Source organism: Lasioglossum baleicum, chromosome 3, assembly GCF_051020765.1.
Source record: "Lasioglossum baleicum chromosome 3, iyLasBale1, whole genome shotgun sequence".
In the NCBI taxonomy this organism is placed as follows: Eukaryota; Metazoa; Arthropoda; class Insecta; order Hymenoptera; family Halictidae; genus Lasioglossum; species Lasioglossum baleicum.
Genome location: NC_134931.1, coordinates 14,752,135 through 14,769,161, shown reverse-complemented (window position 1 = coordinate 14,769,161; position 17,027 = coordinate 14,752,135). Strand labels below are relative to the sequence as shown.

The window sequence follows — 17,027 nt, the reverse complement described above, 5'->3', positions numbered from 1 at the left end:
TGCATAAACACCCGCAGTCTACTAATAATGTGTTATTCGTAACCAAAAAGTTTAAAAATCGATATTTTTTAATTATTTTGTTCTTCGACTTTTTTCTCTATATTTTGAGTTGTTTATCTTAACCCTTAGCACTCGACTGGTGACGACTCAGAGTCACCACTAAAAATTGCTGTACCATTATTCAAAATATTGTTTACATTAATAGATATGTTGGTATCTAATCAATTATTAAATGTTTAAGCACTGCATGAGGTATTACATCAATTTCATATTCGTACAAAGAAAAAACTTAATATAGAATGGAATTATTCTCTGGGTCGGAAGAAATGTTTCCTTTTCGAGTTAAAATAGCTCCGAGTGCAGGGGGTTAAATTTCAATAACAATCAACTTTTTATCAATGAGTTTTATCGTAGAATATCTTAGAATAACTGTTATTTTCGGTCCTTGAGTATAATATTTAAAGGATCTACGGGTTCTCTTCTTTGTTTTACACTGAGGTAACACGTTATAGTGAGTATAGTCGTCTAAAGGGATGATTGTAACAATCGCGTTAATTAAGGTTTATCAGATAACATTGTTAAATTCAACACATTACGGATATTAAATTCTTCTGGACTACGACAACACTTCAGGAATAATTTCACGAATAATAAAAGCGTGGTCGTAACCGTAAGGCGGAGATCATGTTTTTGACTATGATAATATCAGGGGGGTGGAAGACAAGGGTAGCAACCTAATTTCGCACCATCCGCTTTTACGTCCGATGCGCATTTTATAACAACTAGATGGATTCTCAAATTTCCGGCCAACTTTACATAATATTACCGTAATTTTTTCAGCGTGCTCTAACGTAATCGGTATACGGATCATTTTTCAAGCCGTGAACATGAACGCAAGCACGAATACGTCATGTGTATAAAAATAATAGAGATATTGTTACTTTTTTATATTTAATATTGATAATATGATCAAAAATCAGCGTCAACAATTTGATCACAAGACTGCGGATCTTTATGCAAAGTAAAAATCGATTGCAAGAAATGGAAATTAAATCGAACGTTATTTCTTCTCTTAATGATTTTAATAGAGGATAAATCATATATTGACATAGTGAATTTTTGAAATTTTCCAACAATTTTTTGAATTTCATCTATTCAATTTTGCTATAAATGCATAAAGATCCGCAGTTTATATAATATATTTCATCATATAATTTAAATTGATAACAATAACTTATTTGTTGCATTAAAACCAATAAATACACGGTCAAATAATTGATGCATGATGTTCAACAGGAAATAATAATAAATATGCTTATTATCGAATTAATAACTGATTATTCGGTAATGTTTCGCATACATACATACAGGGTGTCTCAAAAATGTCAGACCAATGTGAGACCATCTGAAGTAACTTTTTTTCTTTGCGAAAATGTTCTCAATCGCTTTGTTAAGGCTTTATCTACGAAAAACGCGGACCAATCAGAGCGCAGCTATAGCGAACTGATCCGGACTTGGTGATAGGTCCCGCCGAACGTGGCGTTGACATTGGCCGAGCCGGAGTCCGTCTGCTGTAGCCGCGCTCTGATTGGGCCGTGTTTTTCGTTAATACCTACTAAACAAAGCCGTGGAGAACATTTTCGCAAAGGAAAAAGGTACTCATAATGGCCTAAGGAATCAGTCCTATCAAGGAAGTGCATACTACATTCTTGGAACACCCTGTAAATTAAATTTATCGTAGGCATTTATTATACATAGATGTACCTCGTCAAGCACGAGGAAGAACGCGAAAAGTACTGGGATACCAGACAGAGAAAAATGTGCAACGACTGCTTTATTATCTTACTCTCATCCCTGATATGACGTAATATTTCTCGTATTAAAGCGCACGCAGCAGCGCACAGTGGGCCAGGAACCCGCTTTTTGTGACTAAAACTATTCTAACATTATTTCAAGGTTTAAAAATACATTAAAAAATACATGTTAACATTTAAAAGATTGAGATGGCCTTCATTTTTTATGAAAAAAAATTTTTCTTTAAATTTTTTATATTGATATTTGTGGAAAAGTGATCAACTTTTGTTGGAAACAGTTTTTTGTCGGATCATTAAAAATATTTAAAAAATTGTGTTAACAATGCTCCCAATGGTTCGGGAACACGCTTTTTGTGTTCGAAATTAAAAATACGTTTATACTGAATTAGAATGCATGTAGTATACCTAATATAGCTAACATATCACAAGAAATAATATTATACGGAATATGCTGATTCTAGTTCTCTATGTTGTCTAAAAGTGAAGAATATGTGTGTATGTAGTGTCGTTGAATATCTCGTGCGTCTAGTTCTTAAAATCTGTATAAAACAGTATAAAATTAGTTAATGATTAAATTTTCATATGAAACAATCCTCGTGACAAGCATATGTTGGCATTTTTTTTTTAAACCTTTCAAGAAGTTCAAATTGTTAAAAGTTTGCACTATATTTGTATATGGATTAAGAAATGCTAAAAACTGGATTATATACATGACAAGTGCACCTCCTAATGTACATGTATAAAACTACCATTAAAATCCGTATTCCGATATTCCAAATCGATATGCTACATGTTCAATTTTACTTTGAATTTTATGATTTTGTCTTTAGAACGCTGTATCTCATCGCAGAATCATCTGAAATGGAAAATATTTTGGATTTGGGGTTCTGAAGGGTTGTCAGTTTATAGGGAAAAACTGTTTCAATACACTAAACTCGAACAATTGACTTTTCGCCACAAAAAGTTTATTTGCCGATGGTGATGGTGATGGCATGGCCAGCATTTACCGTCCCGTCGGAAGAGAACGTCATCCGCGTATTTCGGACGCCGCGCCGTGGTATGTACATACCTGCAAATGATAAACAACAGCAACCGGGATACAAAGCGATTGTAATCAGGTTGAAAGCTTGTCAGGTCCGACAAAGAGGATTAGCATTTTTACATAATGACGGATAAGAGTACGAGGGTCGGATAAGCGCGCCTAATCCGCCAGTGGTCGTAGTTTTGCGGTAGAACGGATAGCAGGAATTCTCCGAAATTCGAAGCAAATCAGAGGCACGAGGCACGGAAACCCTCTTCGGGATGCTGATTTCATTTCGAACAAGCAGTGCAATTCAAATAAAAACTATTGGAAATTGTAATTACAATACTTTTATTCAAATAAAGTAGTATTTCAGCATTTACATATTTTATTATTTCTTAGTTCTACATATAGAAGAATAGTTGAACATATCTACAATTTATTACACATTATATAGAAGCTATTAATTGAAGTAATATTTGCTGGGTGATGTTTTAGAAATAATTATTTGAAATAATAGTTTTCGGATAATTTATTAGGAATAAGTATTTGAAATAATATTGTTTTATATATGGATATATGAAAATTAATTATTTCAACTAGTATTTCATAGTATTTTACTTACAACAGTCATTTGAAATATTCATTTTTTTGTTATAATTATTAAATGAAGAAAGTAATTATGAAAGTATGCAAGAAAAAGGATTATTAATGCCTTACCTTTCCAAAATATTGATGTATTTCGGCTATTTGTCTTCGGTATCATACATAGTTCAAAACAAGAATCTGTTGGACAACTTCGGCAACTAAGGCTAAACATCGAATATGTGGTGGAGGTGAATAAGGCGAAGGTACTGTATTAGGAATTATTTCACCATCTTCTTCTCCATCGATAGATGAATGGAAATGAAAGTCCTTAAAAGCTTTAATGAAGTTGCTGCCATTACCTGTTATTGTGCACACCAACTGTGCAAACATTGTAATTTAATTACAAAGTATTTTATAGTTGTACTCCAATTGCAATTACGAATTACATTGTAATTTAATTGAATGAAGATCTGAATTATAAATTACAATATGACTGAATTACGATGTAATTCAATTACTTTGGAATTATAATTCCTGGAGTAATTCAATTGTAATTCAACACAACTCTGCGCGAAATGAATGTCGTCAAGCTTCTCAAGAATCCGTCGTTCGACAGAGATATCGAAGGTAATAAAGAGAGGCACACGAAGCAGACATGGCGTCGACATTCTATGGGTTGGTCGAAGTAGTCGTTGCCGCTTGCGCTGCCGTTGCGGAGGAAGAGGAGGCCGAACAGGGGGTTGCTACCTTTATGATATAATGGCATGGGAGCTTGCCATGAAGTTATACATATACATTCACTAAGACAACCCCTGTATACAGATAAATACGTCCGTATGCTCGCTAGTAGTATGCGGGAGGCTTGTGGTCTTTCTCTCTAACTCCAACGTACCTAAGTACATACAGTGACTCCCATTAATATTCGGACGCTCTCGAAAAATCGACAACTTTTTCAATATTGGACCATGCGATTTGAACTCTCTTGAGAAGATAGAGCAATTAGTTTACTAGAAAACCACTTTACTGGACTATCTTTCACAACAGACTACATAACTACTTTTGCTGCGTATATTCACTTTTTTGACGCGTTCGTAAGCAACCTACTTTAGATAGGTATTTGTTTATAAAACATTGGAGACGTAATTCACTAAGACGTGTTTTTATAATATGAGCTTTATATACGATTGTGACACTAGAAATACCATGTACTGCAACATCGCAACTTTGATTTTTGCGAAATATGCTGTAAATATAATGTAGAATCTCATATGTATGGGGTGTATACTGATTTTTGGCTCTCACTGTACGTATAAATGGCACGGTCCTCTGTAGCTACGTGCTCGCAGACCACCCAAGGGTACATACACGAACACACGTTTAAACACTCTAGGAAAAGTGCATCGGTACGAAGGCTATTTACTTTGTGGTGGTCCAGGTATGCTTTTAATGTCGGAAGGATCGAAAGGACTAACTTTTCCCCGACGAACCGAAGGACCGAAGGTCATTCGATGGGACGACACGGTTCACAGATTTTTTAAATATACGGACTTCTGCCTTCGACTTCTGCCTTCGAATAGTATTCAAAATAAATGTTTCGATCTCTTCAACAGATACCGAATATTGCGAATAAACTTTACTCTCAACTAATACTTCCGTTAAAAAAATGGTATTTTACATATTAGATTATGTATCAAAATAAATCGCACTTTGTATGAATTAAATCGACGGAATTTATTCAAGAACGAGAAAATTACAAGTAAAACGATTACGAATTGAAAGGAAATCGTCAAGCGAGGATCACTCGGGCCAGAAAATTGAACGATAGCATGAACAAACAAAAAAAGATTTTATAAACTAACTGAAATTGAACCGATCTTCCTTGTGTGGAATAGTAGATTAATTTTCTTTCACATGTACGAAGTACATTTCAACATTACTTATTATTCTAAAATAAACTATTTCGAAATGTTTTTTCTTTTAGATCGTATCAGGCACTTGGAACACATCCTTCCGATTTTCATTAGCGATGATTCTTGTTTTTTCTTTTTGTTCACGTAGAAAACCGCAAAAACTTCTTTTAGTAAGTATTAAAAAAATCTTCGGACATATATTTAACGCGAATTGAATATTTTATTTGCGTTATTAAACGGTGAAAATATGTCAGCTTTACTATTTTGTTTCAACTTGTTTCAAATTCTATTTATGTAGCTCTGATATACCATATAGTTCGAAACAAACTAGAGCCTAACGGTATACGATAACAAAGAAGCGTTAATTTTATTGAAATAATGAGACTAGAGATATCATAATGTAGGCAAACATGAAATCTAGTTAAAGTTTATTACATTTCATCTAATATAATATTATAAATAACAACCGCAATCTACTTTAACGAAAAACAGTATTTGTCGTCATTATCAGTAATCGGTAAACTGCGAATCTTTATGCGTTTATGAAGAAATTGGTTGGGTGAAATATAAAACACGGTAAAAGATTTAAAAAGTTCAAGAATGTTGTAATGTTGCTTTTAATGTAACAAAGTCGTTAAGGGATGAAATCAATTTTTATGTTATCCCTGCTTTCCGCAGTCTTGTAATCAGCATTACCAGATTAAACAAAGGACATTTTAACCATTTACAACTGTGAAAATGCAATTTTCATAATATCAAAAACAGTGACAGTCAATTTTTATAAATTTTCTCATTATCCTATTATTTTTCATGCTATTTACCACGATTGTTTGTAGTATAAATATGTAAAATCGAGATAATCTGGAAATATCATGTAGGTCATATATTCAATCTTTGAGCCGATCGGTTTTATTTCAAATGATTTTTATCAAATAATACGTTTATTATAATTAATTCTGCTCTAATAAAATAGCATTCTCTGATGAAAACACGATGTTTAATTGAGTAATTGAATTTGAATATTCAATTTTCTGTTAGCTATTCTAATCGCGCAACTTTACGTTCCTGTCGCAAAAATTAATAAAGGAGCACTGCTTGAAAATCTTCTTGTAATTTATGCACTAATATAATAGTATTATGCATTAATTTATGGTTTATAAAAATTTTCGCAAATATAGGTTGGAACATCATATGCGACAGAATTTCGTACGAATTTTTATTTATTTTGGACCTACAAATGTTATTGTCTATGTTATTGAAAATAGGATTTTATTTCTTACCACTTTCTTAAAATTTATCTACAAAAATTGAAAATTGCATAAATATCCGCAGTCTAGTTATTAAGTAAGCGGTTCCTCCAGGGTGAACCTTTTCCATCGCACTACAGTTAGACTGACCTTCATAACGTTATAACAAAATGTAATATAAAATACAAAAGTAAGTGCATCTTAGTCAAATATTTAAAGAACAACGTATCTTAACTATTTCACAAATATAGAATAATCTGTTGTGGTTCGGATCGTTCAAGTATTAATGCGAAAATTACAAAATTCAATAATAAAATCTCCATAATACTTGCTCTATTTATATAGTTTTTCTACGCTCTGCGATACTTATTTATTGTTATTTCATCCAAACAACACATGCTTGTTCTACTTATTTACCGTACTCTTATTTCATTCGAATAACATTAATCTTCAATGAAATTAGAGTATTTTTGTATTTTCGTATATGGCATAAAACAATACGGAGGAATAGAGAAGTAAATATATGCGCTCAGATACCAATTAATTAGTAGACAGCGGGTTTGATGCATTTATGACTGAGTAGGTGCAATTTGAAACAGTAAAATTATTACAAGAATTTAAAAATATTGTTATATTTTTTTTAACCTATTAACACTAACCGTACATTTTTAACTTTATAATCATTGAAGTTGCAACGATAATTCCGTCAGAAATTATTATGGAAATGAATTTCTTCATTCAAGGACGAATTGTTATAAAAATTGCAAGAAATTTAAATAAATTCAGTGTTGTTATTTTTATGAAACAATGTATAGCGGTCGCATTTTACGGATTACGAAAGTAAATAGATTTCTACTTCACTCCAGCTTGTTGCAATTCAGGTGGAAAATGTTTCTTTTGCATAAAGATCCGCTATCTAATTATTAGATTTACCTAAATAAGTGCTTCGATTGAACTGAACGTACTCGTATATTGACAACGCTAATATGCCGATTTTGGTAGAAAGTGGAAATTCCTCGTTTTTAGGTGGAAAAAAATGTTCTTTTGTTTCCTGTCAAACCGTACATCTTCACGGTAAGATCCTGTTAAAGTAAGTGGACATATGTGTAGAAATCCTGCGGGTGAGTTCAGCCCCAGCTAAGTAAGCGAGGCCTCTCTCTCTCTATCGCTCTCTCTTGCATGTACGTGAGGGTACGGATCACACACCAACACATGAAAAGACATTCGTCTGGATAGGTGTACGTAAACGCATACTGCCTTATATGGGGTGTGCTGCGTCGAAAGTGTCATTCCTGTTGTCGGTTGAATTTATTGCTCTCGGAGTCCCACAGTTAAGAAGGCAGAACTTTTATTGTTATACGACTTAGAAATCCCAGCGTGGCATAAGCAATAAAACGATTTTCGACATTCTGGACAACCGATGAATTTAATTATTTCCCAATTGTTAATAACAATAATATGCCATTCGTTGTATTCGCGTCAAACATTTATTTGCTTATACAAAGTTTTGTTAATTTCTTATCGATTCTGATGCCGTCAATCGAATTTAAAGGGATCTTTATTTTACAGCACAATTAACTGTATTTACTGTTTACGACTTTACGAGAGTAGGACTAACTTTCACGCGTCTTTACGATCACGGAACTTGATTATGTCGTAATATTCATAAATCATTCGTTACATAGCAAGCTAATTTTCGAACACCCTATATGCATGTAACGCAGGCGCAGGCAGCTGTCACCTTACACCCATGGAGGAGGCATGGGCTGCGGCGGCCATTCTCAACTTATCTCTAGGATCTTTGTAAACATGTCGTGAAATCCGAGTATTCAAGCAGTGGCGTAGATCGAGAGGTGGAAGGACCCGTCAGAGTCTCCTCGAAGTAGGAATTAAAATCGGTTTCCTTGGCAATGAGTGCCATAGTGGCGACGTCATTAAATGAAGCATATTTTTGTTCCATGCTAATAAAACGACCTCAGGAGATGCCACCATCTTTTTTCACCCTCTTCCCTATCTGTTAATCTTCCTGCTCAAGGCGATCATCCTTTAATTTAGAATTGTACTATATCTAAAATTTCTCAAATTTATATTTTTAAACATGTATACATAAACAATTAAACAATATACCATATATAATATATCATTTATATATATACTTCTTTTCATTGCTGATTTATTGCTTAATATTTATATTTACAGTGTGAAAATAATTATTACTATTATTCTATTGATAAAGTTTGTAATATTGATATAAAGTACAATTATAGAAACTATGAAAAACAATAAGTGATTTATTTGTAAATGATGTGGTCAATGAAATAGTTGCTGCAAAAGCAACGTTTATACGTTTAAATGTGGCAGAAGAGAACAAATTCTTCCGAAATATATAAATTCCCTTTACGAGGTAATTCCTCGAATTTTACAAGATTATTTAATTTAATTGTATTATGAAAAACTGTTGAGCACATTTTGACACGGGCCCCAATAAATGTAATATCAATATATTATTATTACATGTTGTTTCGAAACTGTTGAAGGTTTCGCGCTCGGGACTTGCCAGACAAGAACCACAGCAACGTGAAACATAATACAAGTTGCACCAGCCAGTCCTAAGCTCAGCCATGCGAAGCAGCCAGCGGCTAAGAAACGCGACGTACGAATCAGATTACATCTTGCGTTGCTGCTTATCTTTATTCTTCGCTTTACCTCGCTTCAATTCACTTCATTTCGCTTCAGCGACAACCCTTCGATTGGCATCTTATAACCGGCCCCCAATATGCTCGTCCGTAAAAAAAAATTGCTCTAAAAAATCTTTTAACGGTCGGATACTTTACTTTCTCTGATAATTTTGAATTTAGCTGCTCGGCTTGAAACTATCTGTTAGTTAAATAAATCTTTTACCGTTACATTCTAAGATAATACAGGTAACAGGTATAAAAAAATGTTCGATTCGTAGAAATAATTTTAAAAAATTTTATTCCTTACCATATAAGCTTACATTTACTGTTTTATCCTGTGTTTTTGTTTAGGATTATATTACTAAATATTAAATATTCCTTAAAATTAATTAACGTTTACTCATTGTCAGTTTCGCTCGCTTGTAGAAAGACAGGTGCTTGGGCGCCTTGCGCGACTTGTATTAGCTGGGGTTGAGCTTGTATCGGAGCAGTTTGAATTATGATCGGTTGATTACTTCCACCCTGGACTTGCATTCGTATCATTTGAAGTTGTTGAGGTGTCAGTTGTATCTGAAAAGAAATACATGTGCGAATAAAGATAAATTAGTTTACCGATTGCCATAATAAACATACGTACAGGTATTTGCTGTATTTCTCCACTGGGTGTTACAATTTGTTGCACTATTTGTATACCACCAGTTTGCGTTGTAGGTGTTTGTTGAGGTTGTTGCAATTGTATAACTTGCTGTCCCGAAGTTTGCTGTGGACTTTGTACCGTCACTGTTTGTGTTGTACTCGCGCTATTGCTTTCCTAAATATCAATTGAAAATTAAACAGACGATTAAACAATTTAGTAAATTATTAAATACGTTTTTTCTCGCAGAAATAAGTAATATACCTGTTCTACTGGGCTACCTATATTGATTGTCTGAATTTGTCCTGTAGAAGGTTGTACAATTTGTATGGGCTGTGTCGTTGTATTACTAGTTTGTACATTTTGATTAGCAGACACCTGTTGCTGTGCTAACTGAAAGTAGTAATGTACCTGGTCCGAGTTCATAGATGTACGTACAGTACTTTCACCTTGCGCTTTACTTTGTTTCAACTCGTCTCTAGGCACTATATCAATAAGAAAATCAAACTGATCGTACTTAGTTATTGCCATTGCAATATCATTTCGCTGAAGAGTACGCCTTTTATTATCTTCCGTGTGAACCCATGCTCTCAGTGTCAGCTCGTGTATAAAAATTTCTGCTGCCTTAGAGAAGAGCATAGGAGCTTCTGCACTTATCATTTTCACATCACCGTCTAATTTCATTATTTTTTTTATCCTTGCTAATGGTAACGATTGTGTTTTCAGGTCCATCTGTAAACGCACGTAGCCCCATTACTTTGTGCCACAAATAAATAAATAAGTCTGTTTTTGTTCTGAATTGTTGTTTTACATGCTGGATTGCTTCATTTGCATGCAAATAGGTGAAATGAGAATGGTAATGGGGTTACGCGACCCCACAAAAATACATTGGATGATAGGTCCATCTTTATTTATTTAATACTTACAGTAGTGATTTTTTTAATTTCTTCTGTAACCTTTGGCCAAAATTGCGCCAAAGCTTGTTGGGCTTCCGAATTACCCGGTGATGCAATTTGTAGATCTCCATTGGAATCTCCCTCAACTTCGCTATCTTGGTTACTATACAGTTTAAAATGACAACAATGAGTAATACCGTTATTATATAATCAAATAGAACAATATCTATTTAATTGGTTTTATAGTTTTGCAACTAAATGTATGGTACATCCTTCTAAGCTACATTAACAATACAAATAATTTCAAAAATGTACATAACCTAACAGTGGGAAAGTAAATATTCTTACTTACGCATTCACAAAAAATACCGACATTTTTTATGAGTTAATTTTGAAACGATATAAAACAAAATTTGTTAAACTCTAAATACCATCCTGCAGCATTTAATTAACACCAATTAACTTACAAATGTTTTAGTTTATTCACATTCACTGGAATTCACAACAGATTTATTGTTTGCACCAGCAAATGAGCAAATGTGCTGCCTCCGCTATAGTCGATTTTATTTTCCATTGTAGTTCAACGTAGCCATCAAAGATGGCAATAACACATATTTGTTATGGCGGATATAGATAATGTAGATTCCTATTTTATGAATCTGAAATATGGCAGAGAATGTAAAATTTAATAATAATCGATATGGTTCCGTCACCGACGAGATACTATTAAAGACTGCCAGCCCCTGTGTTATTCCGCGGGACCAGTAAGTGGGCGCGAGTGGGCGCGGGGATAACGTGGAACTTACAGTGATCTGATATACCACATCGCTAAAAGTTCTAAATAGTGCCAAAATAGCGCCAAAACATCGTCTGAAATATGGCGGAGAATGTAACATTTAATAATAATCGATATGGTTTCGTGATAATTCGCATTCTCACCGATACATCGCGACGAGAATCTCCTCAGTGGTCTTCTTTACCGACAAAATGCTCCCGTTGGCCTTCTGTTTCTCTGGATGGAGCCAGAATATATCCTAGAGGGCGTAAGAAATACCGAAAAATTCGAGTCCCGCCAACTCCCATAAGGCTGGCAGTCTTTAATAGTATCTCGTCGGTGCTATTGCAGGTTACGCTAACGAGTTATCAAACCCGTCACTAGATGGCATAGCAGATTTGGTGTCAGATTTTGGTCAACGTCTGTTGTAATCACCATTGCCAAACAGCACAGCCTACTCTATATCTATATATGATAGTACTAGCCGTGCTGAACAACGTGGCAACCCCGTTTGCGTGGAGATCGGGAGTTCTATTTTCAATAATGTTTTCAATAATTAACGCTTTTTTTCATGGAAAATTATGTTAAAATACATAATAGTATAAACAATATATAAATTTTATTACTTTGGTAAGTAGAAGTGATATTAAAGCATACTAATATTTATAAATCACGCCTCACGGAATAGCTTGGTGTTGTGATACATAATATTTGAAATATTTACAGTGTTTTTAAGAAAATATAAGTATGAAGGAATATGAAATCATCTTTGAATTAAAATGCAACATTTGAAAATTAATATATGAAGAGACATATAAGTTAATAGTCATTTGAAGCGACGTTCTCCTTAGCAAAAGAGTTATCCGCGGCTTTGTTGAGAAGTTATTAATGAAAAACACGGACCAATCAGAGCGCACAGTCGGCCCGGCGCGCCAACTGTCTATTGGTAGTAGTAGAGAAGTTTTATCGGTTTAGTAGAGAACTGTTTATTGGTAGTAGTAGAGAAGTTTGTGCAAACGGAGTTGTACTCCCCTGAAAACGCTTCCCCTTCTACCACTAAATGTGGCACGATTCTATGATAATATATGATGGAGCACAAAAAGAAACTTTTCGTTGCGAAGTATAAAGAAAATAGTCACAACTGACTGTGACTCGCAGTAGATTGGATTTAATAATTTTGTGTACAGCATTTTTCTTCCTTAAGCAGTGAAGTTGTTCGATATCATCGGAAATTGAAGGCGGACTGACATTCTACTTGAGCTTTGTCGAATATTTTATACAAATTGAACGAAATTAAACAGGGTGATGTGTAATCGCCACTGGCACAGGCAACGTACGGTCAGTCTACAATTATTTATACTTCAGCTGCTCCGATGCATGCACGCGGCAATTCGATTAAAATTTTCACGCGCTGACGAGACGTGAACGAATTTCCGAGCGTTCCAGCGCCGCTCGGTAGTTTAATATCACGGTTGCAATTATGAGAATTATTGTTACATTTCGCTGTGCATTTAAAATGTTCATGTCCTCGTGCAACCTACTTAGGAGCTGTTATTCGCCCAAGAAGATTGTCTTCACGAATGTACACAGACGAGTGCTTTTTATTCACAGTTGTTTCAATGTTCTATTTAACAAGCAAATCACTATTTTACTTATTTACAGTCGTTTTAATTTCATGTTTGACGAACAAGAAGTGTCCGAGTTTGGTTGTCCAGGGGTTGAATCCACAATTGTCAGCAAGACAACGAGCAAAATGATTCGATTTGAAGAACCGGCGATATCTTATCGTTTTAACATCACGATTGCAATTATGAGACTTGTTGTTACATTTCACTGTGCATTTAAAGTATTTATGTCCTCGTGCAACTTACTTAGGAACCTATTTGTCGCCTGAGAAGATTGTCTTCACGAATGTGCACAGACGAATTCACAGTTGTTTCAATGTTCTGTTTAACAAGCAAATCTCTGTTTTATTTAATTCTCAGCACTTATTTACAGTCGTTTCAATTTTTCATTTGACCAGCATATTTGTATTTATTGAATTCGCAGCATGTCTCCTGATGCACGAATGAATGAGAGTGTAAGGCAAGCTCCTTTTCGATAACCAGCAGGCTGAAAAACAAATTTATTTATTATCTATTATGTATATTAACACTGAACCTATCATGTATTAAAGAATTTATTGAGATTGTCTATCAGTGAATCAATTGCAACTTTATTTTGAATTCAGATCTTGCGATCATCATTAGACAGCGGGTTTTATGCTATTATGGCAAAGATGAGCAGGTGTAGATTAAAATAGTAAAAACATTAGGAGAATTTAAAAATGCTGTTATGTAAATTTTTCGATTTCAACCTATTAAACATATTTTAACCCTTATGTAGCCAACCAAAATGTATAGATTACTTAAAACCTTTTGTATTTAACATATTTGCACAACTTCTCATTTTAAGACTATAAATTAATATATTAGCGAGCAAAGAATGGACATTCAGAGAAATTTTGTAATATTTTTAGAGGAACATTAACAAATTGTTGAAAGTAATGCAGTAAATGGGTACCCGGGAGTACCTGGTTGCCTACACAAAGGTTAAAAGAAAATTAATTTTACTTATAAGACGGAGGAAGTGCGTAGAAACGGATTCAGATCATTGTAGAGGGTAGAATCTGTTTTAATTGTCCGTGAAAAGAGCTACGAATTAATTTGTGCACCTAGCATCATACAATTTCTGACAAAAGGTGCACAAGGTTGGTTGTCCAGGGGTTGAGTCCACAGTTGTCAGCAAGACAACGAGCAAAATGATTTGATTTGAAGAACCGGCGATAATCTTATCGTTTTATCCAAGGTTTCGAGTCCTCGAAAAGATCCTCGATAACCCTGCAACGGTTCCTGGAGCCGCGACGGCGTGTCTCACGGAGCAAGTATCGCGCGTTGCCTAATGGTGGAAGGAAACGTTATCCAGAGGCGGGCAATGGTCGGGCATTACTGTACGGCGTGCCCTGGTAGGGCCGAGAGAAGTCAGCCTCCGGGATATGGACTCGTACTCAGTCTTCGAACTGGCCTCGAACCGCGCTCTATGCAGTGTGTCATACAGTCCCGCAAAGAGCGGCAGCTTAGTTAACAAGACCGCGTGGTGCTCGACACCGTCTGCTCCTCCAACCATCTCCTCCTCCTCTTCGTCCTCTTCTTCCTCCTCCTCCTCCTCCTCCTCCTTCTTCTTCTTCTTCTTCTTCTTCTTCTTCTTCTTCTTCTTCTTGTCCGCGTCGTGTTCACCACCGCTCTGGAACTCCACGTGAGTTCTCTTCCGGCGAAGTTGAGGAACGGTTCACCGCGTTTTATCGCGAACGGGTTGGTTCGTCTCGACGGGACGGGTGCGACGCGTTTTCGGGACTCGCTGATTGATCGACGATTTTACCCTGTTACCCTGAGTGATCTATCGAGTACCAGACAGCAAGGTTCACCCACCGGATCGATCGTCGCGGGCCCAAGAAGAGGGAACCTTCGAGAAAGAAGAATGGAGGCTCTCTTCATCGGATTGATGCTGCTCCATCTTGTGGCAGGTAAGGTGATTGTGTGTTCTAGAGAAATGAAAGATTTCGGTACTTACATCTTGCGACAAAAAGATTCGCACATCTTGCACTTTTTTTAACTAAAATATCTGTGGCTGTCAGGAAGAACGCCGCATGTCGCATACTTTCACTTTTGCGATATTGCCGTTTCAAGTTTTCATCACTAATGCTTTGACATAGGATATATTGGTTAAATTGCACTAGTTCTCAGAGCCTTTCGAATTTATTTTCATGACCTTTTTCTGGTAAATATGTAAATCCTATACTATGAAGATCGATTAATGCATAAAAAATCCAATTTTTGAAATTGTGATGTTATTAAATACTTGTTTTTGGTATGTCTGTATGCACGACATGCTCGATATCGTCCAGGTTATTCACTTCGGGAGAAAATAAAAGTAATCAGCTTATGAATAGTTGGTTAATTTGACGAGTAACAATACGAACATTTCGCAATAATGAATGTTTCACGTTCAGCAATGTTGGAAATCCACTTTTGCTTGCTCCACGTATTTGCCTTCGTATTTGTGCATAAAAACATAATCGGAAAGGATATGCGATATTTTGGTGCACAGCTGGCACGGATACGGGCTGGCAGCCTTTATTTTTCTGTCAACAACGTTGCGAGTTTTATTACGTATGAAAGCTGCAGGATGGAGGATCCAGCATTATACTCGCCTCTTTCCTTTTCCATTCCCGTGACATCGCCCCTGTTCGGCAAAATTTGTGCGGGAGACTATCTTCAATCTTATTGGCAAGTTCCTTCTAAGAATAGCAGCTGTCGGTTCAGTATTCTTCCCGAAGATTGAAATGAATCGATAGCGTTGAAACAAGCGATACACATTTTAGAAGAACCTTTTCTGTGGAAAACTACTAGTTTTAATTATTTTCATTCTTTTTTTCCTGGAAATTTCTCAATAATTTTAACCCCTTGCCGTACCATTTTATCTACAGTTACAGTGATTAAAACGTCCTTATCCACAAAAATGTCGTCGAGAAGAAAAGGAAAGAAAATTTATATTTTTTGTATGGCTACCATTTAGTTTAATGCTTAAATATTGATTGCAAGCGAATCAAATTTTATTTCATTTAAAGAGAAACGCGTGACATTCATATTTGTTAGACTTTGCTTAAAATCTTCATGACTTTCATTATTTGTGAATACGAAACTGCGGATCATTGATTTCGGATTGCGAAAAATATGGATCGAAGAAAAAGGTTTTCCCTTCTTCAATGATTTAAAAATGTTACAAATCATAAATCGACGCTGCTGAATTAGATTCGGATTTTTATAAAAGTATTGTCGCGTATTCGAACTTTATGTGGGTTACAGTGATCAAGGAGGAAAGTAATAATCATGGAGGTAAAATACTCCACCCAGAAAAGCACAAGAGCGTTCGATAAATTGCGGTGTCTACTTCATCGGACTATTGGGAGGGTTGCAGTACGCTTAATCACTAGAAACCGGATTTTACTCATTTATAACAAAAATGGGTAGGTGTAATTTAAAATACATAGTAAACACGTTAGCAGGATTTAAGAATATCGTTATACTATTTTCAATCTACTAAACATATTAAGAAAGAAAATAAATTTCTATTTCGCTCGAGTTTGTTAGAATTCAAGTAAAAACTTTTCATTTTGCACGCAGATCCGCTGTCTATTAATCACAAATATCCGATTGACTTAGCTATAGGTAGCTGCCGTTCTGAATTTATATGAACGAATCTGCGACTATATGAATGTAAAGGGACTTTTGGCAAAAACTATTCGATCAAAAGAATTCATCTAGCTGCGACAAAAGTTATCTACATACATGTAGCGATCGGAAACGGATACACGTGAAAATAGAGTGACCTGACACAGTGATAAGTAGACAGTGGATCTTTATGC

The 17,027-nt window shown here is 35.2% G+C and overlaps 2 protein-coding genes across 9 annotated transcripts in view; one reads left to right on the top strand and one right to left on the bottom strand.

The window, feature by feature from the left end:
- Positions 1 to 9,539: 9,539 nt before the first annotated feature.
- Nf-yc (nuclear factor Y-box C) lies at positions 9,540 to 11,399 on the bottom strand. 2 transcript variants are annotated; one of them, XM_076420823.1, is made up of 5 exons: positions 11,256 to 11,399; positions 10,819 to 10,951; positions 10,157 to 10,624; positions 9,896 to 10,069; positions 9,540 to 9,828 (listed from the first exon to the last, which is right to left on the bottom strand). In XM_076420823.1, the coding sequence occupies exons 3-5, from the start codon at positions 10,622 to 10,624 to the stop codon at positions 9,655 to 9,657; spliced, it is 816 nt and encodes a 271-aa protein (XP_076276938.1). In that variant the 5' UTR covers positions 10,819 to 10,951; positions 11,256 to 11,399; the 3' UTR covers positions 9,540 to 9,654. The 2 variants fall into 2 exon arrangements, with proteins under 2 accessions (XP_076276938.1, XP_076276937.1); XM_076420822.1 differs by having other exon boundaries at positions 11,141 to 11,330.
- Positions 11,400 to 14,603: 3,204 nt separating this feature from the next.
- Positions 14,604 to 17,027, top strand: part of LOC143207389 (uncharacterized) — a 233,409-nt gene continuing 230,985 nt past the window's right edge. For 6 of the 7 annotated variants that reach the window (XM_076420815.1, XM_076420812.1, XM_076420811.1 and 3 more), the window contains exon 1: positions 14,605 to 15,125. In XM_076420815.1, the coding sequence (XP_076276930.1) occupies positions 15,080 to 15,125 (46 nt within the window). In that variant the 5' untranslated portion in view covers positions 14,605 to 15,079. Of the gene's footprint in view, positions 15,126 to 17,027 lie in introns of all 7 variants that reach the window. The other variant, XR_013008663.1, reaches the window with a different exon arrangement.